Source organism: Cyphellophora europaea (assembly GCF_000365145.1).
Source record: "Cyphellophora europaea CBS 101466 unplaced genomic scaffold supercont1.3, whole genome shotgun sequence".
In the NCBI taxonomy this organism is placed as follows: Eukaryota; Fungi; Ascomycota; class Eurotiomycetes; order Chaetothyriales; family Cyphellophoraceae; genus Cyphellophora; species Cyphellophora europaea.
Genome location: NW_008481809.1, coordinates 1,324,363 through 1,343,526, shown reverse-complemented (window position 1 = coordinate 1,343,526; position 19,164 = coordinate 1,324,363). Strand labels below are relative to the sequence as shown.

Sequence of the window (19,164 nt, the reverse complement as noted above, 5' to 3'; positions counted from 1 at the left end):
AGCGAGCAAAATTGCAGCTCCGTCAATCGAAGCACTTGAGCATCTGACACCACGATGGGAAATTGTGTAACTCACAAGTAGCGCTCGAGGCGTTTTGATGGCTGCGTGATTGATGTCTCGTAGGCGCTGCTGGTACATCCATAGCGTTGAAGCCCCGTGGCGGCCCTACAGAAACGTCTCAATCAAGTTGCCGTTTTTTCTAAACTTGGTTGCCAAGAGCCAAGAGTTCCGCTTTCGGTTGCCCCTGTCTGTCAATCACTTCACCTCACTGCACACTTTGCACACACGCCAACGCTGGGTCCAGAACCCCAAGCGCTCGTGAGCCCAGGCTTACAGTGCCGCTCTCCTGCCCGCTGGAGCTTCCAATCATTGGCTTCAACACCCACGTGCCGGCTTGGTACGCTCATCGGGACGATCAGCACAGATGACCTTGAAAGGCGGGCCGGTCCTCTTGGTTCTCCTGGACATCTCGAATTTCGACTTGAAAATGGCTGCTTGAGTCCAACAGCTACGCGAACAACTTGAGCAAGTACTCCGTAGAAAGGCATGGATTTTTCCTTGCAAGCCTTGCGAAGCGTACCAACAAACAAATGTTCCTGTGACTGATGACGCAACTCTCCCTCCCGTCGACGACACCTCCCGGCATGGCGTACGTCGCCAGTATCTACTGTACAAGCTCGGGAATATTCCAGCTTCGCATACAAGTCTCGTTAGCTGGGATGTACAGCGTCAGAGCGCAGCAAGTCACGTCAAGATTTGCTTTGCCAGTTCAACCCCCTTTGAGCCTTCATGATCCCAATCCCAATCCCATCTGACGCCACTTCTGTCTGGTTGAACGATGTGAGTCCCCAAGAAAATGAGTTGTTACAGGCAAAGCCGATCACTCATCGCATCGTTCGTTGTCATTATCATATCGTATGGAGAAAACACCTGCTGCTGAGCCCTTGCTTGCTCTTTTCCGCTGGCTCCTTTTCTCCTGCCGCCCACCTCCACCGCTCCACCCACACAGTTCCCGGCTTCATACGTCTTCCTACTCATCTCAGATCAGAGATGTATGATCCTTAGCCTCCTAGAGTCCTGCTCCATGAGGAGGACCATTTAGCCAAACCACTGACGACAAAAAGGAAATCTATCAAAAAGACCAAAAAGCAACTCCCACCGCCGTACAGTAATCCACCTTGGCCACCCACCCGTTACAACCAGTCCCAGTCCTCGACTGGCCCTCAACCAGTCAATGCTGCTTGCCACACGGATCTCCTCCCTCTTCCATCCTCAGTCATCGTGATCATACCCGCCAGCCCGCCACGCCGGCACGCCCATAAGCACCGCCTGCTGCTGATCGATATCGATAGCATTTCTCAACTCGCCTGTGCCTGGGCCTGTGCCGTTGCCGTTGCCAAACCCGAAGCCTTCAAAAAGATCAGTCGCCTGCTCGGTTTCGATTCCGCTTTCACCACTGCCGTTGCTGTCCTTGCGCACTCTTCTTCCCGCACCAGCTTGCTGCCCATGCCCATTCCGGCGCCGGAGAATGTTTGTCTTCTTCTTGTTGGTGGTGACATTGCTGCTGCTGCACTTCTCCTTCGTTCCGCGGTGGACGACCTCGTCCACCTTACCCTTTTGAGCAACGGTGGGATTGGTAACGACACTGACAGGCAAGCGTTGAGAATTCCCCGCTGGGCCGGGGTTCGTTGGAGCTTGACGCAGGCCATTGCTACTAGCTCTCGTGCTGGTCTCGCGGCCCTCCTTCGCATCATTATCAGACTCGCTACTGGTGCTTGTGACGGGTGTATTTATTCCAGGGCTTCGACCTCCACTGCCGCTCTCGGAGTCGCTGGCGTCGATGAGGCTGAATGTTGATTGAGGCTTGGCATCGGCGGCTTGGACAGTGCTAGGTGATGCAGAGGTGGTATGGGAGCGAGCCTGGAGCTTGGCCCTACGGCTGGCCTCCAAGGTTTCAGACTTTTGCAGCTGCTCGATGGCGTTCATGGCCACGCGCTGTTCCAAATTGAGGTAGGGCTCGACCTTGCGGGGCTTGGTATTGCTTGTGGAGATGTTGTGGTGGGCCTTGAGGGTAGCGTTGGGGTCGTTGCTGCTATTGACCTTGGTCGTCATATTTGTTGCAGAGGTACGAATACCCGTGCCGGCGACGGTTGTGATGCCTGTCTTCGTGCGTGCCACAGGAGTCCTGGCAACCTCACTGACAGTCGGCGCCTTCTTTTCCGACATGGGCCGCCAGTTTGAATCCATCTCCACCTTCTTCTCGATGTTCGCAGGCCCACCAGCGGCACCGCTTCCGGGTACCGCCAGGAGACTTCCGTACTTGCCGCTCTCACGATACCAGCGAGGGATATCGCGCAACCCACAGCGTGCAAGAGCCTCGGGATCGGTGGGCATCTCATGCTTGTACAAGCAGCCCTGCTGCGCATAGTCACACTCACCGTGCCGCAGCCAGTAACTGCAGTATTCCTTGACGCCGTTTACCTTTGGAAGACTGGCATGACTACTCATGGCGGTGGAAGCTGGAGATTGAGGTGTGAGAGCAAGTGAACTGTCGGGACCGGCCTGCGCAACTGGAGTGGCCTTCCGATCGACACGCACGAGGGCAGTCTGGCCGAGAGTTGGCGTGGTGGCAGCAGAATGTGAGTACTCTTCGATGCCGTAAGCTTCGGGCGGCGCAGGTAATCCATGTTCGAGAGTGGGACCGGCACAGGCATGCTTGCTAGCCAGGAGAGATCGATCGGACGTAGGGATAGTCGTGGTGAGAGGCTCGATGCGGGTGGGAGGACGCGCGCTACCAGCGATTTCGACAGCATGGTGCATATGACGGCTCTCATGCTCGCCTACGTTGTGGAGGCCATATGTGGCTCTCGGCTCGAGGATTCGGGGCACATCGCCAACGAGGACGGTGGTTGGAAGTTCATCCATGGCGATCAAAGGAACGAAGCTGCCATTTGGGCGAATGACGTAGAACTGTGCCTTGAGGGCTAGAGGAGAGGAGGGGGGCATGCTGTTTGAATGTGATGGTGGGTATCCGGAGGGATGCAATACGCTTGGAATCGGGATAATGGTTTGACAAGTCTCGCTGCTTCGGTGTCGTCTATAACAGTAGATGGGCAGATGTTGCAATGGAGATGGATGGGAAAGAGCAGACTGTTGACATGAATTTATCCAAAATCCCTGCTTGCCTTCCCCGTTTGTCGTTGCCATTGCCCGCAGCAAGAGCTACATGACTCAATCAGGCGGGTAACAATTGATTGTTGCCGGGCATGAAGGAGTTCCCCCATACTTTGCGACTGTTTCCTTGTGTAGAGCAGGCATGTCATCTTGACCCATTCGAATTTGCATGATTGCCTGCAGAGCACCGAGACTTTGCCAGCATACCATTGTTCACCACTCACAACGTGCATCATGCTCCTGTACTTTGTCCTTGAGGCGGCCGAGATCAATACTCACCCACAAGGCCGCAAAAGGTCCTTGTTATGCCGGCAAACGACCTTGCGCGCTCACAATTGCTGGGCCATGCCAAACTCACAAACAACAAGGCTGCGGAGTTTCAAACAAAGATGCGAAGGAGATACAAGATAGACAAGTGGATGTTGTGTAGTGGCAGTTGCCTTGCGCAGCCACGCAGCTTGCCGAGGTGCAGACGGGATCGGTGTGGGCGGATGCCATTCTCCGGAGACTTGTACAACACTGGCAGACAAAGACAGCCTCAGCCTACTGTCGGTACCCGCCATCTTGGCACCTGTTGCGATCAATTCGGACTCTCTGAACCTTCAAAGAAACGCCAAACGCTTCTCGCTTCTTGTCCCTTCGTCCTTGGATCCTGCAGCGCTTTGGTATAGACGTCCATAACACTGTCGGCGAGCACCTTCTTCGTCCCGACCTGGCTCATAAGATTTGTTGCATCCTCAATGACACCTTGTGCGAGTTCAACGCTGAAGCCACCTTTGAAGTCTTTGGCGGATGATGCGTTCGGATTGACTCCCTTGACAGGGTTGTGATGCAACGAGTTCCAATTCATGCCGCTGGACATGTTGATCACATCCGACAGCTTCTTCGGATCCAGCCCGTACTTGACACCCGTGGCCATGACCTCGCAGAGCCCCAAGTACCCGACGTAGCCGAGGTAGTTGTTGAGCTGCTTCGTCGCCAGGCCGGCGCCCTGATCGCCGCAATGAACGATACTATCCCTCTTCCCCATAGTTGCGAGAATAGGTAAGCCTTGCTGGAAGAGGTCTTCTGGCCCACCACACATGAACGTCAGGGTACCTGCGTCGCTGCCCTGAGGCCCTCCCGAAACAGGCGCGTCGATCATCCGGCCAATACCTGACTCATCGACCTCCTTGGCTAGGGCAACGGAAGCTGCAGTATCGATACTAGAGCATTCTAGGAAGAGCTTTGGCGTTTCAGGCTTTCCTATGCTCAGAAAGCCAGTGTTCGGGTCTTTGAAGACGGTCTCAACATGGCGGGCTTTCGGGAGCATCGTGACAATGATGTCAGCCAACTGCGCGAGTTCTTTAGGCGACTGGGCTACTTCAACCTTGCCTTTCGCTGAGGCTTCGTTGATGAACTGGTCTCGTCTGGTCCCGTTAATTTCGCAGAGGATGAATTTTGATGTAGACGGTATTTTTGATCGCAGATTCATGGCCATTCCGTACCCCATAACGCCAATGCCGACAAATCCATAAGTCGCGTCCGGAGGTGCGTCTATAGAAGCCATTATCGAAGCTTACGGATATGTCTATTTGGTTAGAAGGCGTCTACCGCAGTCGTTGTGGTTAGAATTGGGGAGAGAAGCTCGTTGCAATGCCAGCACGGATAGTCGCATGTTGGAGTAGCGAGGCTCGCTGGAGCTATATAGCCGGGTGCGGAGATGGCATTCCACGGCTTCTCCACGCTCCACGAGGTGCGCAAACATTTTGGAAGTGGGGATGGTGCAAAGAGGAGACCAATGTAGTGATGCTCGAAGGGACACAGAGGCGGTTTGGAGAAGGGAAGTCCCAAACTCACCTCAGCCACCGTTGGAGAAGTGGAGTGGGGACGCAGGAGGTGTTGCTACAATCAGCCATCGATGGATAAATACGAGCCCGGAGGAACTGGCTAGACGGTGTGGCCCGATAGGTCTGAGGATCAACTTGTGCTCTAGGGATGCTGGCTGTTACCATAAAGCCAGTGCAAGGACGGGATGCGAGACATATCGATGGGCGAGGTATTATCGCAGGCTCACCGGTACCGGCCACCAGCTGAAGATCATATTGACTGATGGACTCATGTAAACTCTATCCTGCTCTACGACATGGTCTGCAGCTCAGGCGCAATCGCAAACGCAGCATCCGTCTTCTGCTTCACCGTCTCGACGTCTACGCCCTCGGCCAGCTCGGTCAAAGTAAGCCCACCCCTGCCCCGATCAACTTCGAACACACACAGCTCTGTGATGATGGTGCTGACGACATTCCTGCCCGTGAGCGGCAGATCGCATTGCTCGACAACCTTGCTCTTCCCATTCTTGTCCGTGTGGTAGGTAGTCACCACGACCTTGGTCTCATCCGGATTCGAGACCAGGTCCATCGCACCACCCATGCCGTTGAAGACCTTGCCTGGCACCATGTAATTTGCCAGATCACCGGACGCGGAGACCTGGAGCGCACCCAGGATCGAGACGTCAATGTGGCCGCCACGGATCATGGCGAATGAGTCGGCTGTGTCAAAGACCGAAGCGCCTTTGATCAATGTGACAGTCTCCTTGCCGGCATTGACCGTATCTGGGTCCGCTTCTGCTTTGGACGCAGGATAGGGGCCCATGCCGAGGATGCCGTTCTCCGAATGTAGCGTGACATGGGTGCCTTCAGGTAGGTATGATGGCGCGAGTGTTGGTATGCCCACTCCCAGGTTGACATACGAGCCGTCCTTCAGCTCCTTCGCCGCACGCTTCGCAATGCGTATACGCTTGATTTCGTCTTCAGAAGCAGTAGCCTCGTCCGCATTACCGCCTTGATCAACCTTGAGGATCTCAATGTGCTTGTCTGACGTTGCCGGCACCACACGATCCACAAAGATGCCCGGCAGATGCACCTGATCGGGATCGATCTCGCCCAACTCCACCACCTGCTCCGCTTCTACAATCGTCATCTTTGCCGCCTTGGCCATGACGGTCGCGTAGTTCCTCGTCGTCGACCGAAAGACGCAGTTCCCAGCCTTGTCCACCTTCCACGCCCTCAAGATGGCCACGTCTCCATGCAGCGCATGCTCCATCAGGAACATCTGCCCCTCAAAGACCCTCGTCTCCCTCGGCCTCCCAAACTCCACCACCGCCCTCTCCCCCGCCTTGCCCTGCGCATCATATCTCGCCGGTATCTCCCCCGTCTGCACATGCGTGTTGACGCCCGTGCGCGTATAAAACGCCGGAATCCCCGCCCCCGCCGCGCGCAACCGCTCCACAATCGTGCCCTGCGGACATAGCTCGACGCTCATGCGCCCCTCCAGGAACGCCTTGACCATGTTCTTGTTCGTGCCGATGAAGGAGCCGATCATCTTGGCGATCTGCCCGTTCTCGCTCAGCTTGGCGAGGCCACAGTCGCGCGCGCCGGCATTGTTGGACACGACCGTCAAATCGCGCAGGTCGCGCGTGCGGATCGCGTCCAGCAGCGTCTCCGGCACGCCGCAGAGGCCGAAGCCCTGGCTGAGGATTGTGATGCCGTTGTGGAGGTCCGACACCGCGGCCGTGGCGGTGGGGAAGAACTCGGGACGGCGACTGCTCTTGCTGCTGCTGCTGCTGCCACTGGTGCTCCTCTGGGGTGATTGAGTGAATGAGAACTGTCGTTTTTGTGGGGCACTTCTGAGCAGGGCGATGCACGCTGGCTGTGAGAGTGTTGTGTAAGGTGTTGGAGAAACTCGGAGATGGCGAGTGTAGCGGCCCGCCGCTGCTCTACACCGTATGCTATACATTTCACAGTACGCCGAATATCCGGCTGCTCTTACCAGCTCTCCAGAGACAAGAGAGACGAGTAGTCCGTCGAGAGCATGGCATTCGAAAAGAACAGCGTTTCATCGGCGTGGTGCCATGGTTCTTGACCGGCCTGGGCAGGCTATCACGTCTTCTCCATCTCGGCATTTACGTGCGGGGAGAGGGGACTTCAACACGTTATACTTGGCTTCTGGTGCTACCATCTTCGCGATATCTATGTGTCGCAACAAGGAGTGGGGTGGGTGGCAGAAGCCTGAGCACTCAAAAAGATTTCACGATGGACATCCAGAGCGATACCTTTGACATTCAGCCTCGTGTTCAATCTCGAGTCTGGACTCGCCAGTCCTGGTATTGATCGGAAACGTCACAGCCTGACAAGCTCTCCAGCTTCCTGTCCCAAGCCTCGTCACTGGTCGGTAAAATCTGCACCCTGCTGCAGTAGACCAGCCACGGCCCAGCCTGCGGGTACCAACACTTGCAGCGGTAATTACTTCGTTTGGAGGACGATACTTCGAGCCCTTGTGGTAGCACATCAACGTGCCGCTGCTCCCAACGATGTGGGTCTCTATGTGGCGTCTGCGCTGACAGCGATCTGTCGATTGCGGCTGCGTGCCAGTTTGACCATGATCGTAAGAAGGGAGGATCCTGCGTAAAGAGTTGCGCTGGCTTCTTCCTTGAATACGTACTAGGTAAGGCGAGATGTGCAATCCGAGCCTCGGTAAGGCGTCTTTTCGCTCGACATGACTAGGAACCTGGTATGAATAGACCGGACGCATCTTTGCGCCATGAGACGCGAGGCTGAATTATTGAGAGCATGGAGGTGCGCGCAACTGCGAGACACTTCAGGCCGGTCATGTTGCCACGCCGTCCAGTTTGGTGAAAGCTGACGGTCCCCCAGGTATCTGAAGCCAATTCCGATCATCGTACTTTTCTTCGCCTTCGATGCAGTGGAAAGTATAGATCATCCTGCCCTTCTGGCTAGTATTCTTCTCGCTTTTGTGAAGAATGTTGCCATGTATCAACACCAGAGTGCCAGCCGTGACTTCGCCTAGCACGTACTCTTCCTGCTTATCCACCTCTTCGTAGTCGAGCGCGCAAGGCCACCGGAGGTCGCCCTCAACCTTGTCGAAAGTGGTGCCAGTGCTGTCCTTGTTTCTCACAAACCGCTCCTTGATTGGAGCTCGTCGATGGCTGCCGGGCGCGAAGCTTAGACAGCCATTCTCTTTCGTAGCATCCTCCAAGGCGATCCAGAAACCTACCGCACTCGGCCGATCTGTGTAGAGGAAGGTTGAGTCTTGATGAGGAGGCACTGCGCCACCGATCTCGGGCTGTTTGCAAATTACCATGCTCTGTAATAGTCGCGGATCTCTATATCCAAGATCCCGCGCAATTGCAGCATTCTTTCTTCCGGTCTCACCTGCATGGCTGACCTGGCCGAACTCGTCTACGAGTCCGTGCAAATTGTGTCCAATCTTGTTTATGGCCTTTTCTTTTGGCTTCAGAAGTTCACCTGACTGGTCGAAAGCGTCCTCTTCGAAGAAGAAGCGCACCTTATCCCCGGAGCTCAAGAAGTAGTCATCGCCCACGTGCTTCTCGCCATTATTTGTCCCATCGACATCCTGACCGGTGACGAATTTGGTCATTGGGTGATCTTTCAGGGGAAAGTCGGCGAGCATCTGCTCGATACGGGAGAGGAGCGTGCTGCATTGTGAGGAGGATAGGTAATCGGGGATGAGCAGATAGCCGTTATCCCAGAAGAAGCGTATCTGTTCTTCCGAGAGACCTTCTGTTAGATTTGCTACGGAGGGAGACATGACTGATGCAGACTGTCTTTGGCAAAGGCTGGATCTTATGCAGTGGCACTTCAAGACTTCACGAGGATATCACAGCGCAAAAGGATCGTGTGAGAAGCGGGATGGAGGGGCAGCGTGCTTAAGATTAAGGTCTCGAAGGGCAATTAAGGCTTGGCTTGTGCACGCCGATGTAATTCTAGCCCAAGCTACCTACCCTCACTTACATGATTTGTATTGTCGCAAGCTGTATCGCTCATGTCCGAATGCGAGGTGCATGCCACTGGAAGAACCTCAATCCAACCAGAAGACCGCTTCCAGCCTAAAGCATTGACTGGGAGCCTACCCTTCGTCACGTCAGGGCTGGTTCCTGATGTGCGCTTGACGTGAAGCTGAAAACGTCGCAAGAGATGCCTCTCGTCTTTGCTAACAACAGAATCCTCGCATCAAAGGTTGATAGAAACCATGACTAACCGGATTTCCGCAGCGGAAGTCATGTCCGACTGCGCCCTCCATGTACATCAAGCGTACAGCGCGCCTTATGGTCGATGTGGCCAGGCGGGGAACGCCTATTTACCTATATAGATGCACTCACTTTGTTACATTTTGATTGTGATAGACAGGTCTACCATCTCCAAGAGCACAATGTCGTCGACTCAGACGATCCAGCTGCGCACATATCTCACCGCCGACTCAGGAAGCCAAGGACCTGTGTCAGGCCGCAATCAATCCGAAGAAGCCATCATCTCCTCATCACCCAACGAGCCAGAGCCAACTTCAACCAATGTCACGACCGCAATCCCAGATGGTGGCTACGGATGGGTCGTCGTCGGCTCCTGCTCTCTTATGACTTTCTGGTTCAATGGCTTCTCCGGCAGCTGGGGCGTCATACAAACAGCACTGCTCTCCTCCTCTCTAGAAGGCACACCAACCTCGACCATCACATTTGTCGGCTCCCTCAGCCTTTGCTGTTGCGTGGCCTTTGGCCTCTTGTGTGTTCGCCTAATGGCTATCGTCGGAGCCCGCTATGCCGCGCTGATGGGCATGTTACTCATCGGGCTGGGTGAGATCGCCGCCGGCTTCACAACCTCAAATATTGGCGGGCTGTTCTCACTGATCGGCGTCATGTTTGGTATCGGAACATGCTTGGTCTACGCGGTTGCCAACTCCATACCGCCACAATATTTCTCCAGCAAACTTGGTCTGGCCAACGGTATCGTCAAGTTCGGCGGCGGCGTCGGGGCCACCGTGCTTTCCGTCACTCTGCAAAGCCTCATCGATAGAGTCGGTACGGCGTGGATGTTCCGGATCCTCGGCCTCATGACTCTGGCCACAGGTCTGCCCGCGGCATACCTCGTCAAGGAGCGGACTCCGCCGACCAACACGCGGCTCGTGGAATTCAGCATGTTCAAGAACCTGCCTTTCGTCGCCATTTTCGTGGCCGCGGCTTTCGGGACCTTTGCCCTCTTCGTGCCACCCTTCTTTCTCCCGCTCTTCGCACAGTCAGCCGGACTGTCGACCCAAACGGGGGCCGCCCTGGTGTCGGCTTTTCAGGCCTGTGCAGCTACCGGCCGCATCGGCGCGGGCTGGGTGTGCGACCGTATCGGCCCTATGAACACGTTTCTCCTCACCATGGCCATCAACGCGGTCAGCATGCTCGCCATCTGGCCCGTCTCGAACTCGTTGGCGCCCTTGGTCGTCTTTGCGATACTCAACGGGGTGTCTAACGGCGGCTTCTTTGTGGCGGTGCCGACCACGGTCGCATTCATGGCAGGGCCAGGCCTCGCCGCCATGGCTATGAGTATGAACACCACGGGCTGGATGGCGGGATACTTGCTGGGAACGCCGATCGCGGGCTACTTGTTACAAGCAACCGGTGCAGATAAAGGACATACCATCAGTCTCTACAGGCCGGCTATCTTTTATGCGGGAGGCGTCGCGCTCGTCAGCAGTTTGTGTGTGCTGCTGGCGAGGGTCAAGGTGCAGAAGGGTGTGCTGAAGAGAGTGTAGTGTGGGGTCCGGAGATACCCAATCTTGACATTGTATCTCTCTGCCACAGTAAAGTCGACCGCCAGAAGCGAGAATAATCGCAAAAATTCATTAAAGACCGAGCCTCTTCATCTGCAATGTGGACCTGAAAGCTTTTCGAAGTGATGATATATGCACCCGAAGCTTTGGGGGCCGACAGTCAGAGATATAGCGCCGCTGCGCAAGCAACGAGACGATCGAGATATAAAAGTGCTTTGTTTACGGTTCCAATGTCAAGGTGACTCGTGAGGACAGGGGGAGGTCATTGCCAAGCTTTCACTGCCTGTGATTCGCATGCTCCGGCATTGGGCAGGGCAAGGTCAACGACAAAATCATCGAACTGCTACGGTGAGGAAGCTCATTCAATTTCTATTGCATCTAGCTCCTGGTTCAGTCTAGACTTGACCTCGTCCGACGCCCAGCTTGCCTCGACGCCATTGCGTGCCAGCCGCACCATGTCGCGCTGGGACAAGCCACAGTACGTGTACGTCTTCTGCATGTTCCCATCTATCCACACATCGTGCATGTACGTCGGATCGTCGCTGTTGATACAGATCTGGACGCCCGCATCGAGCAGTTTCGTTATCTTGGGAAACAGCACCTCCGTCTGCTGGCGTCGGTGGTATGCGTGCGGACACAGGGTCAAGGGGATCTTCCGTGTCCGCAGACCCTGGAGCAGCTCGGGCCGGTCGATGGCGTTGAGGCCGTGGTCGATCCTGTCCGCGCCCTGCCCGGCACAGACGTCGAATATGGCCTCGTGGACGTGATCGGCCGCATCCTTCTGGTCGACGTCGCAGTGCATCGTGACGTAGAGGCCGTCCTGTTTGGCTTTGAGGAAGGCCGTCTCGAAGAGCAGGGGTGGTTTGTCGAATTCATTCGATGCAAGGCCGACGGCATGAAAGAGACCCTTGCCGCCTGGCACCCTGGCCCAGGGCCGGGCAGCCTCGTAGGCGTCCATGCCCTCCTCAAATGGTCGGTCTCGCAGGAAGCAGAAGATCCAATTGCTTTGCACGTTGAACTGTTTGGCGCCCTCCTGCTGAGCCCGTAAATAGCCGTCCAGGACGACTTCTGCCGGGATACCGCGCTCGGTGTGGGCTTGCGTGTCGAAGAAGGGCTCTGTATACCGCACGTTCATCTCCTTACATCGCTCCAGATATGCCATGCCAAGCTCATAGAAGTCGTGTTCGGTGCACAAGACCTGGCAGCCAGCGAAGTAAGCCTCCAGAAAGGTAGGGCGTCCATCGTCCCCGTTGACTTCTTTCCGGTGGTTGTATGTGACCTTGTACGAGTCAAGAAGTTCCTCAAAGGTCGCGTACTTGAGCGGGACGTTGTTCCGCTTGGCGAGTTTCCAGCGCAGTGCCGGCGTCAGCGTTCCTTCAATGTGGACATGCAGCTCGACTTTCGGTAATGAGCGAATGAACGGTGAGATCTCAAGGCCGTTCATCTTACCGCCGGGGTTCGGGATGACCTCTTTGCAACGGCCAAGGCTTAATGCGGGCTTATAGGTGTTGAAATTGTTTGGCAATTTACGGGGGCCGATATAGGAAGCGTTTTTTGGCCATGTTGTATTGATGGAAACGCTGCCGGCTGTTTGGCGAAGGGCACCCTGGGCGGCCATCTCCAGCCGTTGTAAATGCCAGGTTCCCATGCCTAGAAAACTTCGAGCCCCCAAGCTTTGCCGTGGAACGCCACCACCCATTGTCAGAAAGGCTTTGCCAGGCTTTGCCAGGCTTGCTTGGAGATCACCTCTTACATGCTGACTACTCGTCACCTTTGCGAGAGCAGACTGATTCTACGCCACCTCTTGGGCGACACGCGCTCAATGCACCAGCATCCTGATTGATTTCGCCCCTCTTGTAAAGCAGACGGCGTGTTCCGACAAGACGGTAAGGCGCCGATCTGCTTCCCCACCAGCTTCCCGCGCACAGAGTCTGTCACCACCGAGACAGGGCCGTGTACCCGGGTGTGGGCACGATCCACGCCCTAACAAGCAAGCATTCAACGCGCTTCTTCCTGCGAGGTCTGATAAGCTGCCAGCCTCCCGTTCGACGATCATGCGACCGACGATTGCGATGTTGCACCGTCGCGGAATTGGGCGCGTGTGCCGTCCGCTCTAAAAGGCAAGCCTCTTGCCTCTGAAATGTTTTAGATCTGGACGCTGTGACATTTGGTGCCTATCGTAACGACATGGACGCTTCTAAGGATGTATCGATGGCTGCTGCGGCGCCGGTACAAGTCAACCACGAACATGAGCGCGACGCCGCCATGGCGAAGCGGGTGCTTCGCAAGATTGACAGAAGGCTGATGCCCTTGCTCTTTATCACCTATATGTTCAACTTCATGGACAAGACCATCTTGTCGTCCGCTTCCGTCTTCCACCTACGCGAAGACACTGCAAGTGACATGTCGGTCCACTACCTGAGCTGTACTAACGCTGTATAGAACCTCGTTGGCCAGCAGTACTCCTGGGTTGCCTCGGTCTTTTACTTCGGTGGGTTTTGCGCGCCTGATGACGGAGTCTATATCTGCTGACTCTCGCTCCAGGATACTTTTTCTGGGAATACCCTACAACACTCATCATCGCACGCATCCCCGTAGCAAAGTATCTTGTTGCCAACACTTTCTTCTGGGGCGTCGTCGTGGCTTTGACAGCCGCTTGCACCAACTATGGCGGCCTTATCACCGTTCGATTCCTCTTGGGCGTGGCAGAAGCCACAATCACACCTCTGTTCATGTTCGTTACCTCGACCTGGTATTTGAGAGACGAGATCCCTACCCGAACTGGCATCTGGTTTGCCGGGAACTCCGTTGGCGGCTTGGTAGCCAGCTTTGTCGCGTATGGTGCCGGCCACATTGAGTACCCGCTCAGGCCCTGGCAGTGGATGTACATCATCCTTGGCGTGGCAACCTTTGTATGGGCTATACCGTTGCTCGTGTTCCTACCGGACAGCATCAGCAAAGCCAAGTTCCTCACCGAAGAAGAACGAAAGTACGCAGCTGATCGTGTTGTGATCGCTGGCACGGGAAGAACTGAGAACACTACGTGGCGCAAGGAACAAGCGTTGGAATGTCTCATGGACCCAAAGACTTGGATGATCTTCAGCATGAGCTTGCTGACTCAGATTCCAAATGGTGGCAGTAAGTTTCCCATTGCCCTGTGAGGCTCAAAGCCTCCATATATTGCTCTTCTTGCTATTCGGGCGCCTCAAGCAGGGTCCCAAGCAAGCCCTATTGCGCGTTGACTTGACGACCACGAGGGAGCGACAAGATTAACGAGCAGGCTCATAGACTCTCAGCAGAGACCTGGTCGTGATCTGTTGTGACACCGAGGATCCTGCCCGTCAATCTTGTCAAGCCCCGGTAGATGTTGTCCCGCTCAAAACCCGAACCTCCTCCTTCTCCTACATCCTATTCTGGACACGGTTACTGATTCATGCTCTTCCGTGTTTTTAGCACAGAACTTTGGAAACCTCGTTCTGAAGTCCTTTGGCTTTACGTCCCTCCAGTCCACACTTCTCGTCATCCCCGCATCCGTCATATCGGCTGCCACAATCTCAGGCACGGGCTATCTAGCCGGACGTTTTCGCCAAATGAATTGTATCCTCATTGTCTGTGTGGTCATTCCTGCCGTGGTTGGCAGCTCCCTTATCTATGTACGACCGAAAACCTCGTCCGGTGTCCAACTATTCGGCTATTTCCTGTTATCGACAGGGCCAGGAGGGATCCCTCTACTCATGTCCTTGGTTGGCGCCAACTACAAAGGCGTGACCAAGAAGATGACCATGACGGCCATGATGTTCATCGCATACTGCGCCGGCAACATTGCCGGACCACAATTCTTTCACGCTTCGGAGGCACCTCACTATAACACCGCGTTCCGCGCAATCCTGGTTTGCTACTCGCTCGTCGTCGGTCTGGCTGTGATCCTGAGGTTCTATCTTCAGTATATGAACCATCGAAGGGAGAAGCTGGAGGGCGTCAAGGGCAGCTCCGGCGCCGGGGGCATCGTCGCAGGTGGTAAATTGGCAGACGTTGATGATGGACGAAACCTGGCAGAGCACGCTGGCGAGGTCGAGCTACAGGCTGAGGACTACGACGATGTGACCGACTGGAAGACGTTTGGCTTCAGATACCGACTCTGAGTCGATACTCTGATAGCCAAGATTGTCTGCTTTGTGAACAGTATGTTCGCGGGGATGACCTGGCGACAAAGGTGACACAGTGCGCCAAACACTGGCAAATTGCAGTCATGAGTTCAACTCGACCCAGCACTTCATCGTTTGCATGGCTGCTGTTTCTGACTGGGTCATCATCTCTCTCAGTTGTATAAAGCCTCAGGTGTGGATCGGACTTTCCACTTTCATAAAAGCAGAAACTGGCAGCCGCCCAAACAGTCAATCATCGAAAAGCACATTCCAATTGTCGGGAATTGTTTCTTACAGCCTCCACGATGTGCCACGTCCACTTCGGGTACTACTGGGTCTGCTGGGTCTGCCAGAAGCGCGAGTTCGAGATCCTCCACAGCGGCCATAAAACCGAGGAACCGCACCTCAACATCGACTGCACCTGCGACACCGAGCACATCTACGCCAAGTGCCTCTGTCACCTGCCCGAACAGCAACTCCCCGACGGCACCGTCATCAGGAGAAACCAATGGCACAGCAAACTGTTTCTCCGATCGCACCCACTGTGCGAAGACCCCCTCAGTGATTGGCTCTTGGAGCAGTACGATCGCGATATTGCCGAGGGCCGCAGTCCCGATCCTTATATACACCCCATGAGGTTCCATGACCGCCCCAACGAGGGTTTCAACGCAGGCGCCAACGTCGTCCACATCGATTGGCCTCACACCAATCTCAAGACTTGGCAACACAATCACTGGTCTGACATTACGGATCAACGGCGTGAGGACGCCATCGCTCGAGCCAAGCAATATTTTAGGGCTTTGGGGCTACAAGGTACGATGGAGGTGGCGCTCGAGGAGGCTAAGGCAAGGGACTACGACGCGGAGGAAGAGGCACAGGAGAATGAGATGCGCCGCCGGAGCAGGTCGCGTTCACGCAGCGACGCTGAAGAACGTAGCGATGTCCATGACGACACCAGCGGTGCCTTAGAGGGCGACAGCCAAGTCTCAGAAAGCCAAGTGTCTTCCAGCTCCGTAACAGGGACTTCCATCACCGAGTCTTCCGCCGTCGCCGCAAGTTCCACCACCGGAACGGAGAGTTCTGTGGCATATGCAGACAGACACCGACGCTAGTGGCGTCGCGGTTCTATGTCAGTCCCTTGGAAGGATCCAGCTTGAGCCTCAGACTCTGATGACGAGGACGGCCAAAGCTGTTGATGAATGTATATAAACGGTCGTCGGCGCTGGATACTAGCGAAATTCTCATTGGATAATTGACAGAGTGATTTACGAGCAGGTGCGCACAGTCTAAGTGGCGATCTATCTCAGAGGTTGTTGAGTTAACGTCTAGAACAAAAATCGCGGTGTTGCCTGATTTGCCTGGTGGGGAAAGTCTCGGCGGTCCGTAGGCTGGACGTTTCGTGTATGCCCACGACGGACTCGGTAGATGTGGCTAGCCACACTGCATCGGACTTCCGCCTTGTCCTTGGTTTTTGTATCCGCTCACACAAGGCCCGAAGGTCTCATCGTCTGGAAATGGTTTCACGTTGTATGCTCCTTCGTTAGCTGTTAGCTGAACCGTGTAGCATTCCCAAAACGGAAAAGCTTACGAGTGCCCCGAATGAGGTTGGGCCAATCACAAAGTTCTCGCTAGGCATCTCTACATCGATAATCCGACATCGTTAAGTCGACATTGTCAAGGAAATGAAGGGCTCGGTCGGCATCAGTATGCTGTTGTCACCTATGCAAGGGCAGTCGCCAACTGGCATGTTACTTGGGTGGCTACTGGCAAGTACTTTGTATGGCAGCTGCTAGTGGAGCTGTTGCCTTGTGGCTCAGACCTGGCAGGAAGGCTGCACAGTTGGACAATTACAGTAAACACAATTAACGTACCATGTATGCAGAGCTTGGCCTTCAACCACTGCACAGCTCTGAGAGCTATAAGGCTGAGTCTCCCAAGGTAGAAGACTGCAGGGTTTGGCTGGAGCAAACACACCACTCTGCATAACGGCCCCACTTCTTCGACCTGTGACGCATCAATCACATTCACAGCCAGCCCCCCTCAGTAAGAACAGTCTGTCTGTTACTTTCCCAGCCTGACAACTTGCATCCGCTGCTCCAACACCACAAAGTCGAACACCATCTAGTCTGGAACCATGTCTATCTTCCCTGAGAAGAACGTACCACAATGCGAGGAGATCCTGGGCTATCAGTTCAACGACAAATCGCTTTGTGCTTCAGCACTGAACGCCTCCGGCACCAACCACATCCTTCACGGAACAATCATCAAGCCGAACAAGAGACTGGCTACCTATGGCGACACCGCAATGACTCAGCTGATGTGTGCCAAATGGCTCGACACGGACCGGACTCTCGGTACGACTTCCTACCCCCTCCGTCACATGTTGCTGTTCGCCTTGAGCTGACAACTTCTAGGCGACTGGGCCGATATCCGCAGCACGACACTGGCAAGCAAGAACTTGGGAGAGATCGGGACCAGCGCTGGCATCGACAAGGCTGCCGTCTTTTCCGGCGGTACGACCACAGTGAGCGACAAGATGATGGCATCGGTTGTCCAGGCAATCATGGGCGCTGTACACCTTGATGCGGGGATGCACGCAGAGCAGGTCTTGGGCACCGCCATGAGCAAGATCGGCCTCGAGAATTCGTTGCTTCAGCCAGAGTCGGCGGGAATATCTACCGAGACTGGCGGTCTTGGCCAGGGTCAGAACGGACAAGACAGAGGCAAAAGCGCTTGAAACCGGTCGGACGTATGGTGGATCCGTAAAAGCAGCTTTTCATTGCCTTGATACATCACCTTCTTACACCCTCAGGTGCGCAGCAGACGCTCCAGTCACCAAGATGGCAGCAGATGCAGGATATGCAGGATATGCTTCAGCACGGGGTTATTAAGGTGTGCCATTAGCTCTGAAGGGTTGCCAACGGATACTTTGAGCTCAAAATTGCTCGCAGTGGGCCAATAACCAATCTTGCTCTCCTCCACAGATCTCCCACAGAGTGCTGTATGCTCGCAATAAGTGCCCATTATCGCAGCGCGGCGTCCGGTCGCCAGCTTGTCGTGTCAGTAAAAACCGCGCAGAAGCGTGATGATCATGTTTTGTTGCAGACGGCAGTCCGAGTTCGAGTTCCCTCCGGATCCAGAGACTGGAACAAACATTGAAACGACTGCTGTTCCGGACAGCCATGGAGAAAACGCTCGGATGGATGTCTTGGGAAGCTTTTTCGTTCTAAACGTCAAAACGCTCGCAATCGCGACGAGGCTGCACGAGGCTGAAGCCGTCAACCCAAATTGCGGCGGATCTACCCGCGGCCGCAATCGTCACCTTTCCAAGGCACGTGCGGGTTCCCACCAGTAATCCCAGGTTTGTCGCCAGTATGGCATAAATCCATAACTTTTTACCTCCCCCCTCGCGCATACACTTCTCACCGCCATGCAAACGCCATGGGTCAAGGAAGCAGCAAGATCTCCGCCCAGGACAAGTAGGCCACCTCCCCCACTCATGACTCCCTCACCACACTGTGTCTGCCCGGTTTGTACTGACATACCCGCTCAAAACCGCAGGGCGATCCTCGACCTCAAAAACCAACGCGACGCCCTACACCGCTACCAGCGCCGCCTAACGACCATCACATCCCGCGAGACCGAGGTGGCGCGACAGTGCCTGGCGCAAAACAACAAGCCCGCGGCGCTCCTGGCGCTGCGGCGCAAGAAATACCAAGAGACGCTGCTGTCGCGCACGGACGCGCAGCTGGAACAGCTCGAGCAGTTGACGAGCTCGGTCGAGTTCGCGCTCGTGCAGAAGGACGTGCTGTTCGGGTTGCAGCAGGGCACCAGCGTGCTGAAGGAGATCAATCGGGAGATGGGCGGGGTGGAGGGCGTGGAGCGGTTGATGGGGGATGTGGAGGAGCAGAGGGAGGCGGTGAGGGAGATGGGGGAGGCGTTGGCGGGGAGGATGAGTAATGCCGAGGAGGATGAGGTGGAGGAGGAGCTGGATGCGTTGGAGAGGGAGGTGGTGGGGTTGCCGGAGGCGCCGGGGGGCACGGTGTTGGTGGAGGGGGAGTTGCCGGATGTGCCGCAGCGGACGGTGGAGGGGACGGAGGAGGAGAGGAGGCAGAGACAGAGAGAGAGGGCCAAGGAGAGGAGGGTGGCGTTGGAGGCGGCTTAGTGCTGCTGGTGGTACATTTCATGCAGAGCTATGGTCTTGCTATTGCTACGACTATTTGTGACAGTCACG

At 55.4% G+C, this 19,164-nt stretch overlaps 10 protein-coding genes across 10 annotated transcripts; 5 read left to right on the top strand and 5 right to left on the bottom strand.

The window, feature by feature from the left end:
* Nucleotides 1-1,272: 1,272 nt before the first annotated feature.
* Nucleotides 1,273-3,006, bottom strand: HMPREF1541_03398 (uncharacterized protein; the record flags this gene model as incomplete). Its single annotated transcript, XM_008717749.1, has 1 exon — nt 1,273-3,006. One exon carries the CDS (start codon nt 3,004-3,006, stop codon nt 1,273-1,275), a length of 1,734 nt encoding a protein of 577 aa, XP_008715971.1.
* Nucleotides 3,007-3,754: 748 nt separating this feature from the next.
* On the bottom strand, nt 3,755-4,723 carry HMPREF1541_03397 (uncharacterized protein; the record flags this gene model as incomplete). Its single annotated transcript, XM_008717748.1, has 1 exon — nt 3,755-4,723. The coding sequence occupies one exon, from the start codon at nt 4,721-4,723 to the stop codon at nt 3,755-3,757; it is 969 nt and encodes a 322-aa protein (XP_008715970.1).
* A 569-nt stretch (nt 4,724-5,292) lies between these two features.
* On the bottom strand, nt 5,293-6,948 carry HMPREF1541_03396 (uncharacterized protein; the record flags this gene model as incomplete). The annotated part of the gene is made up of 1 exon (XM_008717747.1): nt 5,293-6,948. One exon carries the CDS (start codon nt 6,946-6,948, stop codon nt 5,293-5,295), a length of 1,656 nt encoding a protein of 551 aa, XP_008715969.1.
* An 870-nt stretch (nt 6,949-7,818) lies between these two features.
* Nucleotides 7,819-8,781, bottom strand: HMPREF1541_03395 (uncharacterized protein; the record flags this gene model as incomplete). The annotated part of the gene is made up of 1 exon (XM_008717746.1): nt 7,819-8,781. The coding sequence occupies one exon, from the start codon at nt 8,779-8,781 to the stop codon at nt 7,819-7,821; it is 963 nt and encodes a 320-aa protein (XP_008715968.1).
* A 621-nt stretch (nt 8,782-9,402) lies between these two features.
* On the top strand, nt 9,403-10,767 carry HMPREF1541_03394 (uncharacterized protein; the record flags this gene model as incomplete). Its single annotated transcript, XM_008717745.1, has 1 exon — nt 9,403-10,767. One exon carries the CDS (start codon nt 9,403-9,405, stop codon nt 10,765-10,767), a length of 1,365 nt encoding a protein of 454 aa, XP_008715967.1.
* A 376-nt stretch (nt 10,768-11,143) lies between these two features.
* On the bottom strand, nt 11,144-12,403 carry HMPREF1541_03393 (adenosine deaminase; the record flags this gene model as incomplete). Its single annotated transcript, XM_008717744.1, has 1 exon — nt 11,144-12,403. The coding sequence occupies one exon, from the start codon at nt 12,401-12,403 to the stop codon at nt 11,144-11,146; it is 1,260 nt and encodes a 419-aa protein (XP_008715966.1).
* A 569-nt stretch (nt 12,404-12,972) lies between these two features.
* HMPREF1541_03392 (uncharacterized protein) lies at nt 12,973-14,927 on the top strand (the record flags this gene model as incomplete). The annotated part of the gene is made up of 4 exons (XM_008717743.1): nt 12,973-13,194; nt 13,228-13,276; nt 13,330-13,923; nt 14,239-14,927. 4 exons carry the CDS (start codon nt 12,973-12,975, stop codon nt 14,925-14,927), a joined length of 1,554 nt encoding a protein of 517 aa, XP_008715965.1.
* A 308-nt stretch (nt 14,928-15,235) lies between these two features.
* On the top strand, nt 15,236-16,042 carry HMPREF1541_03391 (uncharacterized protein; the record flags this gene model as incomplete). Its single annotated transcript, XM_008717742.1, has 1 exon — nt 15,236-16,042. One exon carries the CDS (start codon nt 15,236-15,238, stop codon nt 16,040-16,042), a length of 807 nt encoding a protein of 268 aa, XP_008715964.1.
* A 1,022-nt stretch (nt 16,043-17,064) lies between these two features.
* On the top strand, nt 17,065-17,667 carry HMPREF1541_03390 (uncharacterized protein; the record flags this gene model as incomplete). The annotated part of the gene is made up of 2 exons (XM_008717741.1): nt 17,065-17,284; nt 17,345-17,667. 2 exons carry the CDS (start codon nt 17,065-17,067, stop codon nt 17,665-17,667), a joined length of 543 nt encoding a protein of 180 aa, XP_008715963.1.
* Nucleotides 17,668-18,371: 704 nt separating this feature from the next.
* Nucleotides 18,372-19,095, top strand: HMPREF1541_03389 (uncharacterized protein; the record flags this gene model as incomplete). Its single annotated transcript, XM_008717740.1, has 2 exons — nt 18,372-18,409; nt 18,492-19,095. The coding sequence occupies 2 exons, from the start codon at nt 18,372-18,374 to the stop codon at nt 19,093-19,095; spliced, it is 642 nt and encodes a 213-aa protein (XP_008715962.1).
* Nucleotides 19,096-19,164: the final 69 nt, after the last annotated feature.